General features: G+C 30.6%; 1 protein-coding gene across 7 annotated transcripts in view; it reads left to right on the forward strand.

The window, feature by feature from the left end:
• Positions 1-23,118, forward strand: part of LOC143043767 (uncharacterized) — an 81,680-nt gene that overhangs the window by 15,048 nt on the left and 43,514 nt on the right. For 5 of the 7 annotated variants that reach the window (XM_076215982.1, XM_076215955.1, XM_076215948.1 and 2 more), the window contains exons 2-7: positions 9,539-9,604; positions 10,888-10,982; positions 16,079-16,171; positions 17,597-17,681; positions 18,574-18,653; positions 19,359-19,442. In XM_076215982.1, the coding sequence (XP_076072097.1) occupies positions 9,539-9,604; positions 10,888-10,982; positions 16,079-16,171; positions 17,597-17,681; positions 18,574-18,653; positions 19,359-19,442 (503 nt within the window). Of the gene's footprint in view, positions 1-1,591; positions 1,952-5,827; positions 5,886-9,538; positions 9,605-10,887; positions 10,983-16,078; positions 16,172-17,596; positions 17,682-18,573; positions 18,654-19,358; positions 19,443-23,118 lie in introns of those variants that run through there. The other 2 variants (XM_076215988.1, XM_076215975.1) reach the window with 2 other exon arrangements.

Consider the following 23,118-nt stretch of genomic DNA (forward strand, 5'->3'; position numbering starts at 1 on the left):
ATTTGTAAAACTGGGATTTTTCCTTACTTTACTACATCAAGGAAACTCAATAATAGCAAAATTAAAAGGCCACGAAATAGACTAGAAAGGGCTAAATACAAAAAAAAGTATCTGCGAAAATAAGTTGGTTTACAGTATTTAGAAGAAAGTATGTATAGTTTGTTCCTACCAATCAACCAACATGTCCAACATGAGTAAAAATAAATCATAGGGCTAAATGGGATACTATTTTTCTCAATGTGCTACACAGTGATAAGATATTCCTCACATCTTCCAAAAAATATAAGGGTTATGTTTAAGTTTATTTTTCCGTGACCAAGATATATCTGAAATCATGGCAAAAAAGGCAAAAAAAGTCGAAGCCAAATTATAGAATTTTTGAAGTAATTCAAATAAAATGCAGTGTTTTATTTGACTGCAGATCTTATTAAATATGATTTATTTGACTGTATGATACTTTGCACCTGAAGACAATGCATTTTATCTATTAATAAAAAGATGAGGCACTTAACTCTCCATGTGGCTACAATAATCCACAGGAAAGAAGTCATAAAAATATATACAGTAAATTGTTTAAATCATTAAGCATCTGTATTATTAAAAACCTTCAGATATCTAGGTCATGGATGGTTTGAAGAAGATTCTGAACTCTAAACATGATGAGTCTGCAATAATGTAATCAGAATTCTCTGTCATTACCATTGAAGACTGGTTTGAAGAATAAACTTTTGCTACCACAGGCCTAATGCTAATTGCAAAAAGATAAAAATCCCAGTAGAAGTTTTTACAGGCTTGACAGTAGTTTTACAAGACTGGGCTGGTGGGCCTGTTTGTATTGACTGCAGTTCATGTGACTAAATATGAAGAAATGATTTCTAAATACTAGTTTATTACTTAAGATCATATTAAAGTTGCAAATGTTCCATACCACCATTGTAAATGTTTGTGATTAAAACCTTGCTCTATGTAAGTGGATTAAAAGTTTCTTGATATTATGAAGGTATTATTTTCATCAAAATGATCATAGATAAGCCCATTAACCATTACCACATAATTTGTATCTGAAGTGTGAACAGCATTGTACAATAGTACTTATGATATGGACAATACTGTTTCTGCCATAACATTTAATAAACACTGGGTTGAGTCTTAACAATCTCCTACAGTATGAGATTAAAATTTGAAATTTAAAATTAAACTTGACTTTTAAAAGATTGAATGATAAGGTGTCAATGGAGCAAAGAGTTCTAGACAATTCATAAATTATGTTACAAGGTCCTTTTATAACATAATTACTTCAAGTGTTGGGTTTCATAACTAATTTCTTATTAAGTTTGGCCTATTAAGATAATCAGATTATGTCTGAAAAATTTTAATCAGGTCTTTACAAAAAAGACTTAAAATTTAATGAACTGTACAATAGAACAAAGGAGAAAATCGTCAAGACATGAAAAAATCAATTTTCAAGTTCAGTTGACATTGAATTTGTTTTATTTTCTTTACAACATACATGTAATATTATATGATATTCAATTTACCAGTCAATCCTTTACCTAAGTATTGACTGAGAAAGACGTATACACTATACATGATGTAAACTTGTGTAAATGGATTATCTAACTGAAATACCTTCAAAACATATGTTTTATGCTGTCTGCAATTGTGAAATGGAACATACGGCATCATACAAAAGTATAAAATATGATTTACAATAAAAAGTGGTTATGAAGTGAAATAATTAAAGTTTGAAGTTTAACAGGAAGTTAAAATGAGGATGAAGGAAAGAAAGGATTGTGTGACTGCTGTTGATGGCGTGTGTCCCTTCTGTGGTTAATATAAACTTCACATTATCATGTCAGTATTTTTGTGAATTTCCTAATTATATTGTGGATATAATATTGTCAAATAAACTATGTCTGGGACATTAAGAAGACGTCTTACTAAAAAATGGGTGAGTTCAATGAAGTGTAATTAACGCACAAGAATAGAACTATTGATACATATTTATATATAGAAAGTATTTAGAAGTCATTTTTATTTTTATTAAGTGCCCTTTGAAGTTGTATTATGATGAATTTTATAACATAACTTTAGAAAATGACTTCCCAAGAACATCTTAGTGTTAATGAAATCAATGTGTGTATCATTTTTGTTACAAACAGTTCAATTCTTAATGTTGTCAATTTGAGGAAATATTTCAATGGATAATTTTGTATATCGAAACCCACAACAATGTGAATAGAATGTTATAAAAGTTGTTTAAATGTCGTTTGTAAAAATACATTGTTAGTTGAATTTTTGTCTGGGCTACATTAAGTCCCGTAGATTGTTTAAGTTGTTATAAGTGATGATATTTACATTGTATATATAGAACATTTCGTCATGTTTTTGTCTCACCTTCTATGAATGTCACAGAATGCAAAATAAAGGGATGCTTATCCAGTAGATGTGTCTGGCAAGGTTCTTAACTTTTTGTATTATTTGAAGCTGAGGCTAACTTTGTTTCTGAAGATACAAAATGTAGAAGACCTGGATTCTTCACTTTGTAGACAAATGCCTTATGTTCTGATTTCTGCCTCTATACATGATACAGTGAACTTTCATTTTCCAAAAGCAGTTAATAAGTCCCATCCTTCTTCCTGGTTGACATCCTTGCAGAACCTATCTATTGTATCCGATATGTTTGCATGAAATATTAGCCACTGAACATTAAGCATTCTACAAGTAACAATCAGTCAAGTTAAACCATATGTTAGAAAGTTTATGTTTAGCATATGTCTGTTGACAGTGTTGTCCTTGACGTCATTAATGATTTTTATTGTTCAGTGACTGCTTTCTTATTACATGACTTTTTTTCATTTATAGGTTATAAGATAACTATATTCACCTGCATTTTAGTTTAATTTTACGCGGTTTCAGTCTTAAATGAAAGTGGCGGCATCGTGCTCATTCTTAATATTGAAATGTAAGTTGTATTTTATAATAATACATAACATATATATAAAGGTTGAGGATGAATGCAGATGCGGCCACTTTCATTTTTGACAAAAAAACATCTGAAAAGTGACATTTTTGGGCATATTTGATAGATTTTTCATATTTAAGCTAGAATTGGAGCGTTTTTAATGAGTAAATCAGTTATAATAGTTCACATAAACTTATTGAATCAACTGAAATAGACACTTAAGTGTAAAAAAATTGTCTAAAATCTTTCGTCAGATGAACTTGAAATTTGAGGCCAAAATCGGCCCTTACCGGACCAAATCCTTTAAAGTTGCAATGCAAGATACAAACTGAACTTTTTTTGTCATACATGCAAATTTAAGGATATTTACATCCTTGCACTAAAGTTAGACAGTAGAACAAATACACTTTTTCTGTCAGTTTATGTGTCTGCCAAAAGAAGTTTTTACTTACATGTAATCTGGGTTATTTACCATGTTGAGAGAGGATGACCCCTACATCAAGGTCATAAACATATATGTCAAGTTAGACTGATAGGAAGTTGTTGGGAGATGCTGCACTTTACAGTGCCCATCATTTTAATAATCTGGTTGACTTAACGATTCAAGCCTAGGTATATCCTTTTGATAAGATGCAGTTCAGAATTTGTAAAAATGAATTTTTACTATTGAATAAGAAGTATTTGAAAGAAGATTTTTAAGATTGAAGCTGTTAAGATAAGAACTGCAATAACAGTATTGGTCCTTCGGTTATAAGGTTTAATTAGTATTTGGAAATTTATGACAGATCTTGCAATTGACTGGATTTCCTACTTCTACTAGCTACATATAGCAGTATAGTACAAACAATATTAGAGAGTTTTCAGTTTGTATGATTCATCAGGATTTTGGAAAAGTTTTGTTTTAGGTTACCCATTTCAAAACCCACATTGGTCAATGCAATTTCCCATGTATCAGTAGTTTTATATGCAAGTAGAAATTGACTATATTTTAAGATCTAAAGGCTTGATCTATGTTCATAGCAGTATGCGTGCTGAAGAACATGTATAGAAAATTCTAATCCATTTTGTCTTGATTATATTCATGTACTACAAATACATTACATATAATCAGAGAGAGTGTCATTAATAAATGAGAGTCGGAAATCTGAGTATCCAATATCTTATTTTGAAGTTGAAGATATTACTTCTAAAAGAATAATTATTTTTTTATTTTTAAAACTTGAGAATTGATTAACTTTAGAAAATAAGCTAGCTAGGTACTAGTTTCCACCTGCTTTATAAAAGATCTTCATCTCTCAACACCTGGAGAAACATACATCAGGTGTTACAGGTAATCAACATCACTTTCACTGGCTCAATGTTGCATAAAACTTGATGTTATTCAGGAAGTATGGTACAGAAGTTTTATGCTGCATGCAGTTTGTGTTCTAAGTATATGTACCTACATCTTTGAAATAATGTACGTTTTTTAGGTCTCTTTACCTGTGTCTCTTATCTTGAAAAAAGCTATATATGTTAAAAAAAATCTGTCAGATAGTGAAATGTTCAGAATGTTGATATTTAGATTCTGTATTTTATCAAATCTGTTGCACAACTTCTTACAAAAGTTATTAACTTTAGGGGGGGGATCCCCCTTTTTGTTCCTTTTATTTAAAAAAAAAACTATTATAGATACAGTGAAACAAATAAGTCAACATTGCCCAAATATTCAGTCAACTCTTAATAGGAGTTATTGCCCTTATGAATATATTTTCTTTTGCTTTTGTTGCCTATTACCTGATTTTAAAGGCTTATATTGCTTTAACTATGAAAGATAGATAATATATTCCAAAAGTAAACATGATCAACAGGACATGATCTACAAACATGTCAACATAGCCCAAAATTGTCAGGGAAATCCTTATAGGATTCATTATTTTCCATAAATCACAATTTTTACCTTTTTTTTTTGTATTGTACAAAAAGTATAGATACTAGAATCTGTGACCAACAAGTTATGGTCAATAAAAAAGAGATTTTAGACTTAGTCTATAATATTCTAGTCTACTTAACAATGCATGTTGTTATTGTTGAAGGTGCATTCAGTCTTCATGATAATCATGAATCCAGTGGTCTGAAGCTCAATTTAATTACAAATTCAGTTAGTTCTTTTTGCATGTAGACATTGGGCTGATGGGTCTGTGGTTCAGTGGGAAGACTGTACATACATGTAGATCCATGTGAGAGACAAAGGCTCCTTAGAGTCTCTAGTTTTAACTCAAGTGGGGTTATGTGACCAATTGTCATGACTTTCTGTTCTTAAATTTCTCTGTCATTGAATATTCTTCATGAATAGGGAAAATTTTCAGAAGGACTATAAGCAGAACTGTACCAAAAACTTCTATCCCTAAGTAATCACCCTCAGGCTGAGAAGCATAACAATTGAATGTCAAGAAGTTTTAAAAACATGTTTCAGAGAAAAGTTGACTCATTTGCTAAGAACTACATATATAAAAATTCACATGTACTAAGATTCAAATATGAAATCATTTTATTACTAAATGTATGGAAAAGGATTAAGTAATGTGTCTACTGTATAGAACATTTAAGTTGTAAAAGCAGCTGGACAGGGTCCAAAGAATGGCTATTTGATTGTTACAGATATTATCCTTTAAAGATATTGTACCCAGATGACCATAGCATCTATAAATCAATGAATATTTAATGTAATATTGTTTAGGTGAACATAATATACAAATCAATGGGTTTATAAATGAAAACAATTAGGAAGCCAGTCTGTACTGTTGTAATGAAGCATTGTTAAGTATCTTCTGTGTGTGAGATTGATGATAGAGGAAGATAGATTTCTTATTGTTTATTTAGGTGTGAAGTCAAACTTTTTGTGATTTGTTGTCAATTCTCCAGCTGGAAGCTAGTTAAGGTGAGAATTTCTTGGTCTTACTGCTGAATGAGTGTGCTGATTCGAAATCAAAGGTGATTTGTTGCTGACCATTGTCAGGTTGTTCCCGGAAGTTGTGAATGGTCAGATGTCATTTTTTTAATGATTTGTATACTTTGTTTTAATAGGAATATTTCATTTTAAAGGATGAACTTATTACTTTACATTAAAGAGAGTGTAAGTTATAATCAGTCAACTTTTGATGTAGTTAAAAACTTTTTTACGTGTATGCAATAAAATTGGGGAGGAAAATAATTTGATTAGAAAGAAAAAAAAAATGCCTGGTCTATATTACATTTATTGTTGAAATGTGCCAAATTATTTTTCATTTCATGTATGTTGTTGTTAATTACTAATACATTTTGTACGATAAACTATTATTAATAAATTTTGAATAGCTTATATTTGAGGGTGGTCATACAGACCAAAAGACAGTAAAACAAGGTGAAAGTCAATGACATGCTTGACCTCATTTTTGTTCTCATTGGTCAAAAATAACTTAATTGTTGTATTGATTGTTTGGTGTACATGTAGTCTTGCTGGGTTTTTTTCTGATCTTGACTTGATGATGGTACTGTAAGTTAATGATATACCTGTAGTTGAACATTAAGGTTTTCAACATATGTTCAAACATGATCAGTGAAGGAACATGATATTTCAGTGTGTGCATTATTGTTTGAGTACTTTAAGATATTTTCAAATTAATTTAGATAATGATTAATAAACTGATCAACCTAAGGGCCAGTGTGTACAATTTGTTAACCTTTTACTTTAAAGTTTTGATTTGAAGTACAATGCATTGTCCTAGAATTTGAGTGTAGTATTACACCTATAACAAGGCTTATTTTAACATGAAATATTTATCGTAAAAATCTGTTTTGTTCAAGCCACAAAGTTTGCTATCCGTGAATATTCATTTTGGCAGGATCATAGCCCTGCATGTTAGGTCACAATAATAAACATTTAACAGAAGCAGATGTTTTGTAACACCCAGTCATGATATGATCAAAAATAATTATGTAATGCTTCACAAAAGAATTTCACAACTGGGGTAATTGGAGAACCTCCATTTTAAACATGCATACAATGCACCAACACATGTAAAATATGCAGTAATTGTTTTATCTGTGCTATTTTACATTTGTTTCTTTGATATTTCGGTTTTTTGGCAGTCTGGAATCATAAATTTTTGTAATGTTATAAATGATTATGAAAGTGCATCAAGATTGCAATGAGATTGCATATGATTCATTGTATCTTGGAGACTTTCACTTGCCATGAGACCAAACTCAACAAAACAAAAGACATGAAATAAAGTGTGAATGATGACTAAGATTAAACAATATTTAAATAAGTCATCTGTGTTTGTTAAAATTCCGAGCCATACTGGTTTGTCTGGACACATTAATGGACTGTCATATCTAGGCATTCAATTTTGTAAGGTGCTATTTGCCCAAGAAGTTTGTATCCACATAAAATAATGCTTATATTGACCACTATTGCTTTACCATCTTATTAGAATTGAAATTCTTGGTCCAGGTTAACATGTTATCATCCAAGCTAAGTTAGGATACGTTTGAATTTTGAAGTGGATATGATATAATATATAATTGGTGTCATTTAGATGGTAGCCCTCAACATGCAATGACTTCCTCACACTTGTCGTACTTGTCTCATCAGCAATTGAGAAATCCACTAATAGCAGTCACTGTACTCTTCAGAAATTCTATGGTTTGTTGCATAATTTGTAATGAAGTCTGAACATAATCATTCAAGAGAAAAGTAGAGATAATAAAGTAATCACTGTAAACAGTTTAGGAAATTGTTGATATAAAATTCTATTTAGATACATGAACTTGTTTCTGTGACAGATGTTTCTGTCAGATAAACTGCTGGATTCATTTGTTTTATTTCAAAGCACAATGTGGGGACACAGATGAGTTTAGTTCCATTCAATATATTGTCAGCTTAGTGACAGAAGTATCAATAAATAGAATAGATTATATTGATGGTGATTGCAGAGTATTTTGCAAAAGATGATGTGTTATACAAATTATAAAACAAAGAATTATTTTTGAAGCAGTTGCCTTATGAATGTTTATAAATATCAAAATATCATGGATTCTGTTGCAAATCAATCTTTTTCAAATGAACCTGCTCTTTATGACATGATATATTGTAATGTTGCAGTGACCTGCTGTTAATGATGAAATTAACAGATAAAGCTGAAACATTTAATTAAATTGATTCATTGAGTAATTGTAAGAATTGTCTACCAAAACCAAGACCAAAACAGTCAATATAGCCAATTGTCTTGAAACTGTCTATACATTATGATCCATACATTCAGGGAATATGGAGTAAAAAATGAAAAATTAAGAAAAGTTTCATGAGTCTTGCGTCTTAGCAATGTGACTTTTTTTTTTTATGACTTTAAGGAGCAAACATACAAAAATGTTTATTTCCGTCTTTATTTCTTTCAAAGTTGTTATGAAGTAAATTGAGCAACCACAATGCTATCAATGTCTTGTCTTTCTTCAATGTACTGCTTCTAATAAATGTTGCTGATTGGTTTTTATAGCATCCGAAATTACTGTATTGCTGTATAATGAAGATGATTGAATCCAATGTATAATCTTGATGCATATTAGACTTTTTTGTCAGAAATGATAGATCTTATAAAATGTACACAGTAAAAGACAAAAATTTGTCACTCTCATACCCTAGAAGATATACCTATAAGATAGACATTAAACCCTACAAGTTATTTACTATTATTATTTATTATAGGTCTTAAAAACTGTAACACTATGCAATAACAAATACAGTATTTGTTTTAGCTTTTTGTAATATATAAACTCTGTTCTTTGTTCCTTATTAAAAGTAGTTTAACAAGAAAAGGCCAATCGACAGGAAATCGTTTTAAGTATGGTAACTGGATCTATTATCCTGTTAGTATGAAATTACGTCTACTTTAGGCATTTTAGGGAAGTGCACTGAGAAACAGCTTCATTGTTGCATTATAAGTTGATTTTTTTAACATTTTAACAGGAACATATTTTATTTGTGAAACCTTTCATATTAAAATTCAAGGTAAATCTTTACAAAGAAAACAGCTTGAATAACAATCAATTAGAGTTATTTCCCCTATACCATTTATCAAATGTTTCCAACAAGGCATTTTTGCCATCAAAACAAGTATGTGACATTAGTTCCCTTTAAAGATATGAAGGTTAAAAGAATAAAGTCTGCTGCAGTATATGAATAAATAGAGATGTGGAGTATGCTTTAAATAAGACAGTAACCCGATGACACAAATAACCAAAAGACATAAAAAGGTCTAAAAATATGTCAAGCTTTAAATAAAGTAAGACCCAAGTGACAAGTCAATAAAGAAATTTTGAATTAATAAAACAGGAACTGTAAAAAAAATATTACCACCTATGAGGCAAATTATTCCCAAAAAAAAATTGTTTTCAAATAAATTGGCTGACGATTGCAAAGGAGCATGTACAATATTAGACATTATTTTAGAGAAACACAATAAGGTACACAGTTTGATTAGGTTGAGTTCTTGTTTACATGTAATAAAAAAGTAATTACAATGTAGTAATGAAAATTTGTTTATTTTCCAGATGAATGAAGGGAGGAAAAGTCAAATAGTATTACCAGATGAAAGGAGATTAGACCTACTCATTCAGGTAACTTAATGTTCACGTTTTCATGGAAACCTATCTATAATAAATACTCAAAGACAGTTAAAAATTCATTTGTGAAGCAATGATAATAACCAGACTTATTGGCTATTAGTGATGAATTAGTTGTTTGTTTGGTCTGCAAGTCTTTACTGTTGAGACTGTTGAAACGTAAAAGATACAGGTAATGTTACTCAAAAGAATGTACAGTCAGCTATACTGTATTGAATCCAGTATAATTGGTTTTCTGTGGTAGTTCTGCCTCAGTATTGGTATTTAGTTTAAAATGGATTATTTTTATCAGTGATTTAAGGTAGCACAATATAATGATTTGTTCACCTCCAATCAGACAGCTTTAAACTGGCATTATTACTTTATACTTTCATAATTAAGGAACCAGTAGAAAAGATTAGTTTATTTAATGGTTATAATTTTATTATTATATAATTAATTTCAGTTACTATGGTTATTGACTTATAAAGTTGGTTAGAGCTTATAAAGAATAAAACTTTTAAAGTGTTTCAAGATAAATTTTAATGATTTCATGTAATCTTATTTCAAGGTGAAATCTTCTAGGAGTGTGAGGATTCTCATGGCTCTGTTGGTTCCTTTTTATGACCCCACTGTAGCAGAGGGGGCATTTAGTTTAACCCTTGTCCATCTGTTCGTACATACCTCCGAAAATTGGTTCCTGCTCTCTCACTTTAGTTTGCCATTCATCTATCAATCAGATTTTCTTTGTTGATAATTTTCTGTCATAGCATGGTTGTTAATATAAAAAAAAAAGAAGATGTGGTATGATTGCCAATTAGAAAACTCTCCACAAGAAACCAAAATGACACAGAAAAAATCAGTATAAGAAATAGAACATTATTCATGATAATAGAATAAGTAGACAGCTTTCTCACAAGCAAAAACCCCTAACTGTAAAAATATAAGGGCATACACTACAGGCACAGGGAAACATTCTACTGATTCCACAGCACGAGTAACATTTAACCCTGCAGTAAATATAGAAAAGAAGATGTGGTATGATTGCCAATGAGACAACTCTCCACAAGCCTATATATGACATGCTAGCCTATAACATTTAATTTGAAAAGTGTAAATGATCTGTAATACTTATAGAACTGCAATGAATCAGATTATTTATTTGTCTTCATAATAGTTGTTACTGTAACAAGAATTCCATAATCCTTTTGAATATGAAGCAATTTTCTGTAATAATCCAAATTATATCAAATGAAGTTTTATTTAGTATTGATATATTTATTTTTGTTTCTTTTCAGCCAAAACTTTACACAAGAGAACTTTTAGATCTAGTTTCCTCCCATTTCAAATTAAAAGAAAAAGAATATTTTGGGATAAATTTTACAGATGATACGTAAGTATTATTAATGTTATGATATTTATTGTCCATTGAAAGGGAGACAATTCATTATCACTTTAATACATGGGAAGTAACTCTGTCAGCCTTATCTAATACTCAAAAACATGATACATATAACTGAAATCCACTTTAAGAGTTCATAAATGTGAACATAACTGTTAACATTTTAGTGAGTTTTGCATGTTGACAGTGAATGACTGTTAAATAAAGTGATTTGGCATATGAAAAACAAATTAATGGTACTTAAAAGTAGTCTTTTTTGTTGTCTAGGCAATACAATAATTAATTAGATAGTTGGGATAAAATGACCATTGAAGCAGAAAATTACATTGAAATATAAAGTGTTGGAAGGAGAGAGAAAAAACACCTTGATTTTTCAGAGGATGAGTTGGATTTGTAGCAATAGTTCAAAATATTGACATTTTTCAATAAATGTTTTACTCCAATAAATGATAAAATGTAATTTAAAAGAACATAGTTCTTTGCCAATTTGAATTGTTATGAATGTTAATTCATCAAATACTAAGTGTAAACTCATCCAAAGTTCCTACTGTAGGGACATATTATTGCATAACAGAACCCTCAAAATGCTTGTTTTAAAATAATTTTGTCAGGGTCAGTTACTCATAAATTTATCTTTTTAGGATTTTGTTGAGTAACATTTATGAGGATGCTGTAAAATGTAAGACATAGGGGTGTTAATTCAACAGTTACCTTATGTTCTAAAGTTTCCCTCTGGCAAATGTCAGTTGCCTTGGACTTTTACACATGATTTCTGAGGGGGAGGACAGGGGGGTACCCTTCTCCCTTCTCCCAACCCTCTTCTCCTTTCTCCTACGCCCGTTCTCCTTTCTCCAATTAGAATAAAACATCTCCTTTTGAGATATTTTTTCTTGAAATATTAGATCATTTTTTAAAAGGAGAGATATTTTATTTTTTCTCCTTTCTCCAACTTTTTCTCCTTTCTCCCAGCCTTCCTCTCCTTTCTCCTACCCCCTTTCTCCCTGTCTCCCTTACCCCTGTCCTCCCCCTCATTTCTCTGTTCTTATGAGTGATAGTACAACTATATTTGGTATATAAAATTATTTCAAGTTCTATATGTCTGTCAGACAAGGATTGTCGGACCTTTTATCCATTAAAATTGAGAATGGAAATGGGGATGCAAGGATGAGTGATCAGTGTTTAAAATTTCTCAGATACTATAAGCAAAATGTCAACTAATGGAATAATTGCAAGGTGTACATCTTCATATGACAAGGATCATCTCTGACCTTGACCTCATTTTCATGGATCTTTGATAATGTTAGTGTGATATTTGTAGTAAAACCTAATGATTCTAAAGATCTGCAATTACTTAAATCATGATCAATAAAGTAGGCCGATCATTTCAGTGTATGATCTCGACATACATCCTTTTTGTACTACAATGTGAATTCCTTCAATATTAAGTGCTGTCAGTTCCAGTGAATATAATCATAATATGCATGTTGGGTATTTATCCTTAAGACAGCAAACAAACAGCAAAAAGTACCTGCATTTAGAGTGCATTATATTCTATGAATATGTCAATGTCTTAATTGTTAAAGTCTATAAAAGTTGTGAATTATAAAGCAGAGGCATAATTATATAAAGAGACCTTTCATCAACACCAAATTCTCCAAATACCGAAAAAACATAAATCGACATATGTCAAAATAATGGTATTGACAAACATTACAAACAAGTACAAACAAAAACAAACAAAACAAAACAAATAAGATACAATTATACCAAAGAATATTTGCAATTATTGAAATCAGCTACAAGCTCAAAGTTCTTCATATGATGAAATGATGTAATATTTTAACTCCAACTCTCTCCTAAACATTTGTCCCCTGAGTCAGGGGCCTAACATCACTTTTTATAATGTTCAATTTGATTGTAAAAAGGCACATTACTTCGACCCATTCTAGCATGTTCACATTAAATTGTATTCAGCATTTTATCTTCATTTGTGAAATCAGCAATAGACTTTAAAAGAGAAATATTATTTTATATAATGTGGCTTATGTCAAGAAACCACAAATATTTTTCTTAAGTATCCGTTACGGTGTCATATATCAAGAATTTTCTCTATTTTAAAGTACTTAACAAAAGTTCAAAGGCAAACATTTAATTCCTTATTATCTTTGGATTTATTTTAAAGGTTGGTGTGAGTATCATGTAAAATTTATAGTTCATGTTCAAAAAGTTTTTTGCTTTCGTTGATATTTGTTTTTGTTGATATTTGTTTTTGTATTTATATCACCTTTTGGCTATCAATCATTTTTTTGGTGAATACACATCCTTCCTACCAAAGTTTGTATCACATGACCTGTGTGCCATGGTACACCTAAATGCCTGAGGGAGCACATGGACAAATGATGTATTGTAAGAAATAATCTATCACCATCAAGTATAAACATTTGTTTATGACTTTTTTGTAACAAGCACGTACTTAAATTTATCAGTGGAAATATATTTAATTCTCTTTGGTAAGTATGCTGCATTTAAACCTTATAAAAACATACTGTCATTTACACTGTCATTCACATCAAGTTTATTAAAAAGTTAACTAGTATTAAAGACTATTCAAACAGTATAGGTTATCTATGTTTTTGAAGGGATGGTGTACATTTTATATAAGAATAAGAATATTTATTATTTAAATAGATAAGCTTCATCAACCAAATATTTCTTGACAATAATTGGCTATACAACATGTCTATTCATTAAGCGAAGTCTATCAAGCATGTACATGTAGTAGTGGGTGGCAGATTTGGCAAATCTTTTGTTTATTGTCCCGAGATTAACCCGAAATCAAAAACTAGCATGTAGTTTCTAAAAATTTAAAGGGCTGAGAAGACATCAATTTTATTTTGTGTATTGAGATGACTAATTCTCAAGTTGTCATAATTCACTTTTCAAGCACAGGTTTGTTTTTATAGATCGATTTAGGATTGTACTTAACTTCGGATAAGAAAATATTTTACATACTTGCAACTATTAAATTATTTGAAAAGATTTTTTAATTTGAAGAAATCATATGGTTGTAAAATTCTGTGATCTATTAGGAAGTATAGGATCTATCAAAGGATTGGTTAATTCACTAAAGGTATGTGATCAATCTGTTTAATTCTAATTGTCTACAGATGATTTATTGAAAAAAAATCAGTGCTGATTTATGTATTTGCCCTCTCATTTTAAATGAAAAAAATAATTATCATCCTATAAGCTAACAAAACATGAAAATATATGATTTCACTTAGGTGCTTGTCTCCTGACACTTTTATAGGCTGTCATATAGGAGGTAATTTGTCTGGGTATAATGGGTTAGAGGTTGTTCAGGTTAATTAATGTACTAAGGTACTCATTCAATTTACCGGTACTATCATAAACTCTAAAGATTGATTCATAGATTTTTTACTAAAACTTTTTTTGTTAATTATTTCAAAATTAAGATTTCAGTTTTTCTAATTGAACCCTATTTTCAACTTTTCTATCAGTAAATGCAGTTAAAGTGAACAAAAATATTTTTTCTTTAAACTTTGGTGGACTGGAGAAATTATTACTGACTTATTTCCAGTGTAAACCTTGTACTTACTATGCATGTATATATGATATTGAATTAGGATTTACCTATCCCTGTTTACACTAGAAGTAATTTGCTAGGATTTAATACCATATACATTATGGCTGATTGATCTTAGTTTCTGTTAGACTTGTTACCGCAAGGTGTAGTAATAGAAATGGAGACAAATTTATTGCAATAATTCATAAAATCATTGAAGAGTAAATAATGATTATATATTAATGTAGGTGTTATTTTCACATACAATGTAGATAATGTGAGAAAAACTGTAGAGATCAATGGATGATTAAATATGGACTACATATAAAACAACTACACACCTTTGCTGTTAGCTATTGTTCTTGTAAACGTAAACATTAATGATTTAGCACAGGCTTGATAGGCTAATGATAGGCTTGACTTCAGGTTCCTTATATATGATCATGATATTTCAAAGGAATAGAACAAAAGTAGTATTTGCTTTCTTTATTCTCCAAAAATTGCATGTATACCATCCTTTAGACGATTTTCATATTACTGACTTTTGATTCCCGCTTTAAATGTATGTATTAATTTCTGACCTGTTACTTATTCTATGGATAGGACATCCTTCCTTGTACATTTTGTACTTGGTCTAGTGAGAGCAACCAAAAGAAGTAAAATCAAATATGATAGGTGCAATTTGGGGATGTGGGTGGCAGTTTACTGTTGTCTGATGATTTTGTCATGTATAGAAAACACAAAATATTGAATTGCCCCAAAAATTATACTGATTGAAGGATTGATTCTACTTCTTTACCTTGATCTTGCTTGACCAAATATCAGGATGTCCTACCATAGAGTAGAAAAAATATAAATTCCAGATTCATTAAGTTATAAGATTTCATTTTAAGGAGTAAATATTCATCGAACAATTGTCATTTTGCTGTGACTTCATATTAGGCTTTTTGTCTGCAAAAAGGGATACATTTTAGCATACAATAGATTCATTTATTTTTGTGGATTTGGACAGATTGTATTTTCATGGATTTTTGATTTCTGGATTTTCTTAAGTCTGCGTAAGTGTTTTATGTTTACCCTCCAAACCAACCAGGAATAATAATGAATCCACATTAAATTTCAAGTATTTTACCAAGCACCTGTTCCTATGATGTTTACCCTACATACTTGACTGAAATCTGTAGTGACCAATAGGAATCACTTCTGTCATCATGCATCCTTATTGTGGTCATTCACATCTCTTTCTGTTCATGTGAAACAGCTTGAAAACAAAGTGACAGAATTCAACCAAACTTTCAGAGACTCTACCAATAAAAATTGGCCACCGAGATATAGCTAACTATGCTGAAAGCAACATTATACACCAACCATCAATCAATCTATAATAGAAGTATTGTACAGATTCCTTCAGCAATGTTTTCTCTCATTTAACTATGTTTCAAATAATTCTTGATTTGTACTTACATCAGTGTGGTGATTGTTTATAACTGTATCTTTTCAGGGGTCATAGTAATTGGTTAAATTTAGACAAAAAAGTTTTAGAACATGATTTTCCAAGGAAAACTGGGATATTAACACTCAATTTTTCTGTCAGGTGAGTACGCTTGTACTTAAATATACCAGGATATATGTGGGCAGGTGAATTTGAAGTTTGTTTATATAATATTTATAACAGGAGACATGAAGTATATAACACATATTATTTAACCACAATCCTAAATTTTAGTTGTGGTATGAATGTTGATTGCTTAACATTTGACAGTCAGTAGATGAGTAGTTGAGCATGATAATAGTTAGGGGGAATTAACAAATTCTTTGAACTGATTTAAGGGGGAAACATAACTGTAGAAACGGAAAAAGATAAATTGATCACCTGATATTGTTGATAGTAAGCAATACTTGTGTATGCAACTTTATTCTAAAGTTATTCTGTAGTGGTTCAGATCATTTTGATGTATTCGCTTAAGAGATTTCAGAAGAGGTCCATTTATATTATAATAAGAAGATGTGGTGTGATTGCCAATGAAACAACTGTAGGTCACCGTAGGGCCTAGTTCATTACCAATTTAAAAACTAAGTGAAGTCAACTTATTAGAACCAATATGTTAATGGGATGTGTAGGTAATAATTCTTAAAATAAAATTTGTATTCTGTACTTGATAAAAGTGAACAGCTCAAACTCAGGCATTTTGCATTTACATGAAATCTGGTTTATTTTGAATTTGTCAATTGGAAGGCAGTAGGAGTGACACTTCTTGCATACTTTGGAAAATTCATTTGATTTTTTTTTCTCTGTGAAAAAACATATTAAAGTGTAGGAAAGCTTCCACCTGCCATTAAAAAAATGTTGTTTCATGGTAATGTTGCCTGATGTTGAGTGCTGAAGTTCATGTGTTTGATCCCATGTCTGATCCTGGAGTTCATCTGTTTGACCCAATGTCTGATCCAAACTAAAGACTTCAAAATTGATGTTTGCTACTTCACCACTTATTATATAACATTTAGCAATGAAAGCTAAGACTGATCGGCTCCTACAATATTATTTACAAGTAGATTGCCTTTTTTCATATGAAATGTAATTTTTTGAATGAGCATGCATGTTAAAATATTCTGTCTTAACAAATTGGTCTAGTAGCAAGGAGGATTCATATACTAAATATGGTCCAAAAAATTTGCACTGAGTGTCAACCATACATCTGTTAATCTAAAGTTAATCCTCATCAATAAGTTAGAATATATTTCACAGACATTGATCAAATGGAACAATATTGTGCTCACAAACAGACATGAGTTATTTGGATTTAAAATTTGGATTTTTCAAAAAAAAAAAATAAAGCTATCAATCAAATTGACAAAAAAAAAATGTTCCATTTGTCTGACAATCCTGTAGTCATCTCATTCCAATACCTGCCATGCTAAAAATCTATAATTCAATTTTGCTGTACATATTGTAAACAGTGTTGACATTTTATAAAATAGTTACATAACAATTGCCATAATGTTGTTTTAATTATTGTAGGTTTTACGCAGACTCTATTTCAAGTCTCAGGGACACAGCGACTGTAGAATTATTTCATCTCAATGCAAAACAACTTATATTTCGGGTAAGCCTTATTTCTTTCTACATTTAAAGTGTAGACATATTACAGTTGTTCCAGTGAGTCTCTATTGCTATCTTGCAGTGTTCTCAAAAAGTGCTGATCCGCGGGATTTGATCACAAAAAATTTGCAAAGGACTGACTCAATTTTGGTATTTTGTAACTGAATAAGTAGTGAGGACCAGCAGTTTTTCTTCATTGACCGCCAGATATAAAAATATTTCAAGCTCTGGACTCTTGGAGTAAGATATTTTATTGCTAGACTCTATCTATTATTCTTTTAGAAGTTATAGTGACCATCAATCCTATTATTGTAAGACTTAGGTACTTATGATGTCACGCATAGCAGGATAGTTGACCAGTAGATTGTTTGTTTTAGAATACATAGTAATGATTGATATGAATATATCATTGGTCAATGACCATGTTGTCTATGAGGTCGTTAACATGAAATTCATTGTTCTCTCTGAGACCAAGAGGTAGTGACTGGTACAAAAGTGATGTGTTTTCAGTGACAAAGTGTGGGCTTATAAGTTTATAGGCGATACTTAATATAGCCCAAATTAAGTCGTAATTTCAAGTGTATAATGTTTGGTCAAAAACACTGATGTCAGATATATATAAATATCCCATGAAGTTTAATAGTCATCACAGAATTATTTTAGAACATTGACTGTGAACATATTTGAGTAAAGTACATTTAGGAAATTCTGAATGAATTTTAACAGTTTGTTTAATTTCTGTTGGTCTTTAGAATAAAGATAAGAAAATAAGGAAATCTATTCAGTTACCAATACTTTGAATATAACTTCAGCCTATACTTATATTACTTGTTATTTGTTACGTGATGTTGATAATGCATTAGTTGTTCCTATACATTGTATTAATCTTTTTACAGGACCAGATAGAATGTGATAGTGATACTGTATTTGAATTGGCAGCTTATGTTTTACAAGCAACATATGGAGATTTTCCTGAGTAAGTCTTTTTAATAGCCATAGCCTTTTAGGAAGGAAAAAGGTCAAAAATTCAGGAAATGCAGAATCTTTGTACATGTATTTTCGATGCACCTATCTTTGCTTCAAAAGAATTATTGTTAGCATTGTTGATATTGTACAAAGCTTCATGTAAGTTCTATTCCTATATTAATCTGTTTTTATAGGCAAGGTCAGTCAAGATATAAGAAATCTAAATTTACACCAAAGTATAAGAATAACATGATCTCCTACTGTTTAAACTGCTGCGGATTTCAGAAATAAGATAATATAATTTCTCTATGGATATATTGTATTTTGAAAAGCTTTATTAAAGAAACAGTTGAATGTATATAACAGCTTCAGTTATTAGTAGGAACATCTATTACTATGATAACTTATATCACATGGATGCTTGATAGTCAGGGTGGTTGTAATCATAATAAAAACATCAGCAACGACCCTGATAAATCTCATCAAATAAAATTTACTGTATGATATGCATCTGTCTGCATGTCTTTAGTGCAGTAAATGTTGGTAGAAAGTGCAACTATTGTATTATGTCTTGAAATGTAGGTATAACTACAATTTCAGTCTTTTTTTGTAGTTCATTAATGTATCCCCAATGCTCTTTTAATTTGTTTTTCTGAATGTAAAATAGTTGGCAAATAATGAGATATTTATCATTTCTAAATTGTTTGTTTTTCAGTGAAGAAAGTGTGCGTTCTGAATTAAAAAAGTTACCTCTGATTCCAACAAGTGCCTTACGAGAACATCCATCCATTTCATATTGGTAAGTGTATACAACTTTAAGTAAGTGATAACTTGCTCTTTAAATAAAGGAATTTTATTTTGCTTTATTGAATACCTGTTTTCATAGCAAACAGAATTGATACTTTTATGTGTGTTTTCTAAAATTTTGATATAAAAAAATTTGTCTGGTATAAAAAAAAAATGATTTGATTTTGTGTTGATCCATCAGTGCTTTTCAGGTGTATGACCATGAAATTGAATTTTTCCAGAACAAATGTGGCAAACAAGTCTGCATCAGATAACAAAATGCATTAGAAAATGTCTGGGATGAATTTCTTTTCGTTTTACAGCTACTAGTTCTGTAATTTGTAATGTGGTTTGGTTTTGGTTTATTTGATATCCTTTCTTGTCATCAGGGACTGCTTATAGCTATCCTTTCTATTTTGTCTTCATATTAATGTTATTATTTCTGTCTATGATATTTAATCGGTACTTTGTCTTAACCATATATAGAAATAAGAGGACGTGTATGGAATATGTTTTTGAAAGTGATTTAAGGTCTTGTCACACTACTACATATCATCACAGTAATATAATCGGCTTACTTACTCTTATAAATTCTTTTGTATAGTTATTTGCTTGTCTGAAAATGACGAACAAAGTTTCGCAACCAGAAGACATGATGTATTTTTTTTCCAGTTTGAGAATTTTTGTTGTCACTGTTCAATAAAATGATTGATTTCTAAGGAAGGGTTTTGCATCACAAAGCAGTTTTATGTGTGCCATGATCTTCATCTCAAAGATGATATTATAAACAATGGTGGCTTTTCAGGAGTTATGACTGTTGTTATTTATTTGAATTTAGATGCTACCTCAGAGTAAAGTAATATAAAAGGGCAGGCCTTGCAAACAGTTGTAATTTATAGATTGCACTCAGAAATCTGCAATATTGTAAATTAAGCCATATTGCAGTCTATTTATATTCAATGGTAAACAGATTTTAATTATGTAATCTGATTGCATGATATTGATCAATAGAACTGATAACTGCTTGGAGGAAATTGATTTGAATGAGCCGACTTGACAGAAACTGTAAAATGTGATAATGCCAGCAATTTGCATTGTTTTTATTAGATAATAGTAAAGAAAATGTTAGAGGTAGGATCCTAAAGTTTAATTGAAATGTCAGTCTAATGGATTTTTGTTGGAATGGTTTTCGCATATTTGTTGATTTGTATGACATGCGAAGGCATTATTTAATAATGTTTTCTTCTCAGATGGAAGAGATTTTGGTTCAGACAAATAAGTTACGTATTGATTTTCATGTATGAACCGATTGCCATAATTTTGTCACCAACTCTAAACTATTACTAGATTGGTTAAAGGATAGTTCAGTTTTGAGAGTATATTTTGCAATAGTTAAGTGTTGAGGAATGTATGTATTCATGGGTTTGTTATTGTAGCTCTGGGCAAATTTTCATTGTTACGTAATTCAGATGTTGTTTGTTTATCAGGTAAGACTAACTACCTTACTAAAAAGTAAACTATAATGGCGATAAAATAAATGTTAGTCCAGATATTAAAATGAAGCCTTGATTTTCATGATAGGTCCGCTAATTAAAGCTATAAATCTTACTTAGATACATTTTGTACTTTTAGTGCCATGTATTTTCCCAAATATTTATGTCAGAGAATAATCACAATCTTTGTTTTAGTAAACCTTACATAGTACACACACTTAAACGGATAGTACTATGATTTTCATTAAAATTACTTTTTTAATCTATATGCCGGATTTTGTACAAAAAATAAAATAATTATGATTAAAACAATTACTGGTTACGTTCCATTAAGCATTTAGAAGCTTTTTAACGTTTAACACCTACATTTATTTATTATCTATAGATAATAATTCGATGTTAAGCCCAACCCTTATTCATATGACCTTTACTCTTCAGTTCCCAATGCGCAATCGCACATTGTGCCTCGAAGGGAAAATGGTCGAACAGGGGAATGTTATCGCGGAAATGGTACGCGAATTTACAGTTTCAGTGAGAAAAGAAACAAAAAAGAGGTGCAGACAAGTTATTGTAAATTAAAAATAAAAAGCGTCGATGAGGTCGGTCAATAAAATCACTCAAAACACCTGCGACGCAGGCAAAGTCAAACAGAAGTAGCCGACGGTTTGCGTAATGTTTACATTTCTTAAATTTTCCAGATCACATGAAAAAAAAATCAACGTGTTCATAATTGTCAAAAATATGTTTATAAATTTACGGGCAGTAATCTCCCACCTTAGAAGAAATTAGAAATCAACTTCCTAAACTTTAGTATTATTCTTCAAGTGTATCCTTCATGGAGGCCCCGATTTAACACACACACGTGCATACATTATCGGCATGGTTTGGTCATACAAATGTAATAACAAGTGTATAATATCGCCATTGTTGGAGAATCTTGGGTTGGAATAATATGCCGGTATTTATTATATTTTTTATTTACATAATTTGATAAATGGCGTCAAATATGTACGTTTAATAAAGAGTAATTATCAAATATGTAAGAAAACAAAAAGCACGTGTTCGTATCTATATATATCTTGGTTAGCTCACTCACTATGTCGGCAAAGTTCGGGAAGTAAACCCGATGCATAATTAATGAGGTGAATAGGCACACAACACGATATGAATTATCAATTATTAACACTTCTGTAGTTTATTAAAATATTTTAGCGATCTAATTGCTTATATTTAGTACATATCTTTGATTTTAGCAGCTTTAAAACTTGTTCATAATTTTGTCAAAATCGTAGCTACTATCCCTTTAAGATTTGTGTAATGTGTATAATTGGTTCATTAATTGTTTTAACACATTCCTTGAGATGTCTCCATTAATTATTTCTGTGTATGTGCTACTAAGCATAAATGCTTTGATTTATTTATGGAAGTGCTGAAATCATTCAGGTTAATTTTCTTTTCATAGTATTAACATTGAAAAGTCAGAATGCTTAATATTTAAAAGTAACATTTTCTGTAGCATTAAAATGACTATTCATAATATAAAGATAAGAAGATATGATATGATTGCCGCTGGGACAACTCTCCACAAGAGATCAAATGACACAGAAATTAACAACTATAGGACAAATGTCAAACGTGTTATAGTCCAAGTTTATTATAGCACAAGTTTGATCTGTGTAGTTCGTTAAAACTTGACAAATGTGACATATAATTCAGTGGCGGATCCAGGGTGGGTGTTCCGGGTTGGAACCCCCCTTTTTTTTGAGGATCAATGCATTTGAATGGGGACATATAGCTGGAACCACCCCTTTGTCCTTGGTTGAGACCCCCCCCCCCCCCCTTTTTTTAAATGGCTGGATCCGCCCCTGTAATTTGACACCAAAATATAAACTAGCAAAACATTGAAATAAAGACTGGTCAACAAAAGAGTTAGTTATATAATATTACAATTATGTACAGACTATATTTGTCATTGAAAGGACATTGGTCACTTGTCAATATAAAAGGTTTCTTCACTGGAAACTATTTGTAGTGGTGATAAAAAGGAATGCTATCCTGATTAAATCTAATCTAATGATAGAGGTAATGTCAATTAAGGAACAAGAAAATCATCATCCAGCTATGAAAAATGTAATGAAGAGCTTAACTTAGATTAGCTTGATGGAATTGAAGCATTTAAAACTAGTATCAGACCCT

This window comes from Mytilus galloprovincialis, chromosome 1, assembly GCF_965363235.1.
Source record: "Mytilus galloprovincialis chromosome 1, xbMytGall1.hap1.1, whole genome shotgun sequence".
Lineage (NCBI taxonomy): Eukaryota > Metazoa > Mollusca > Bivalvia > Mytilida > Mytilidae > Mytilus > Mytilus galloprovincialis.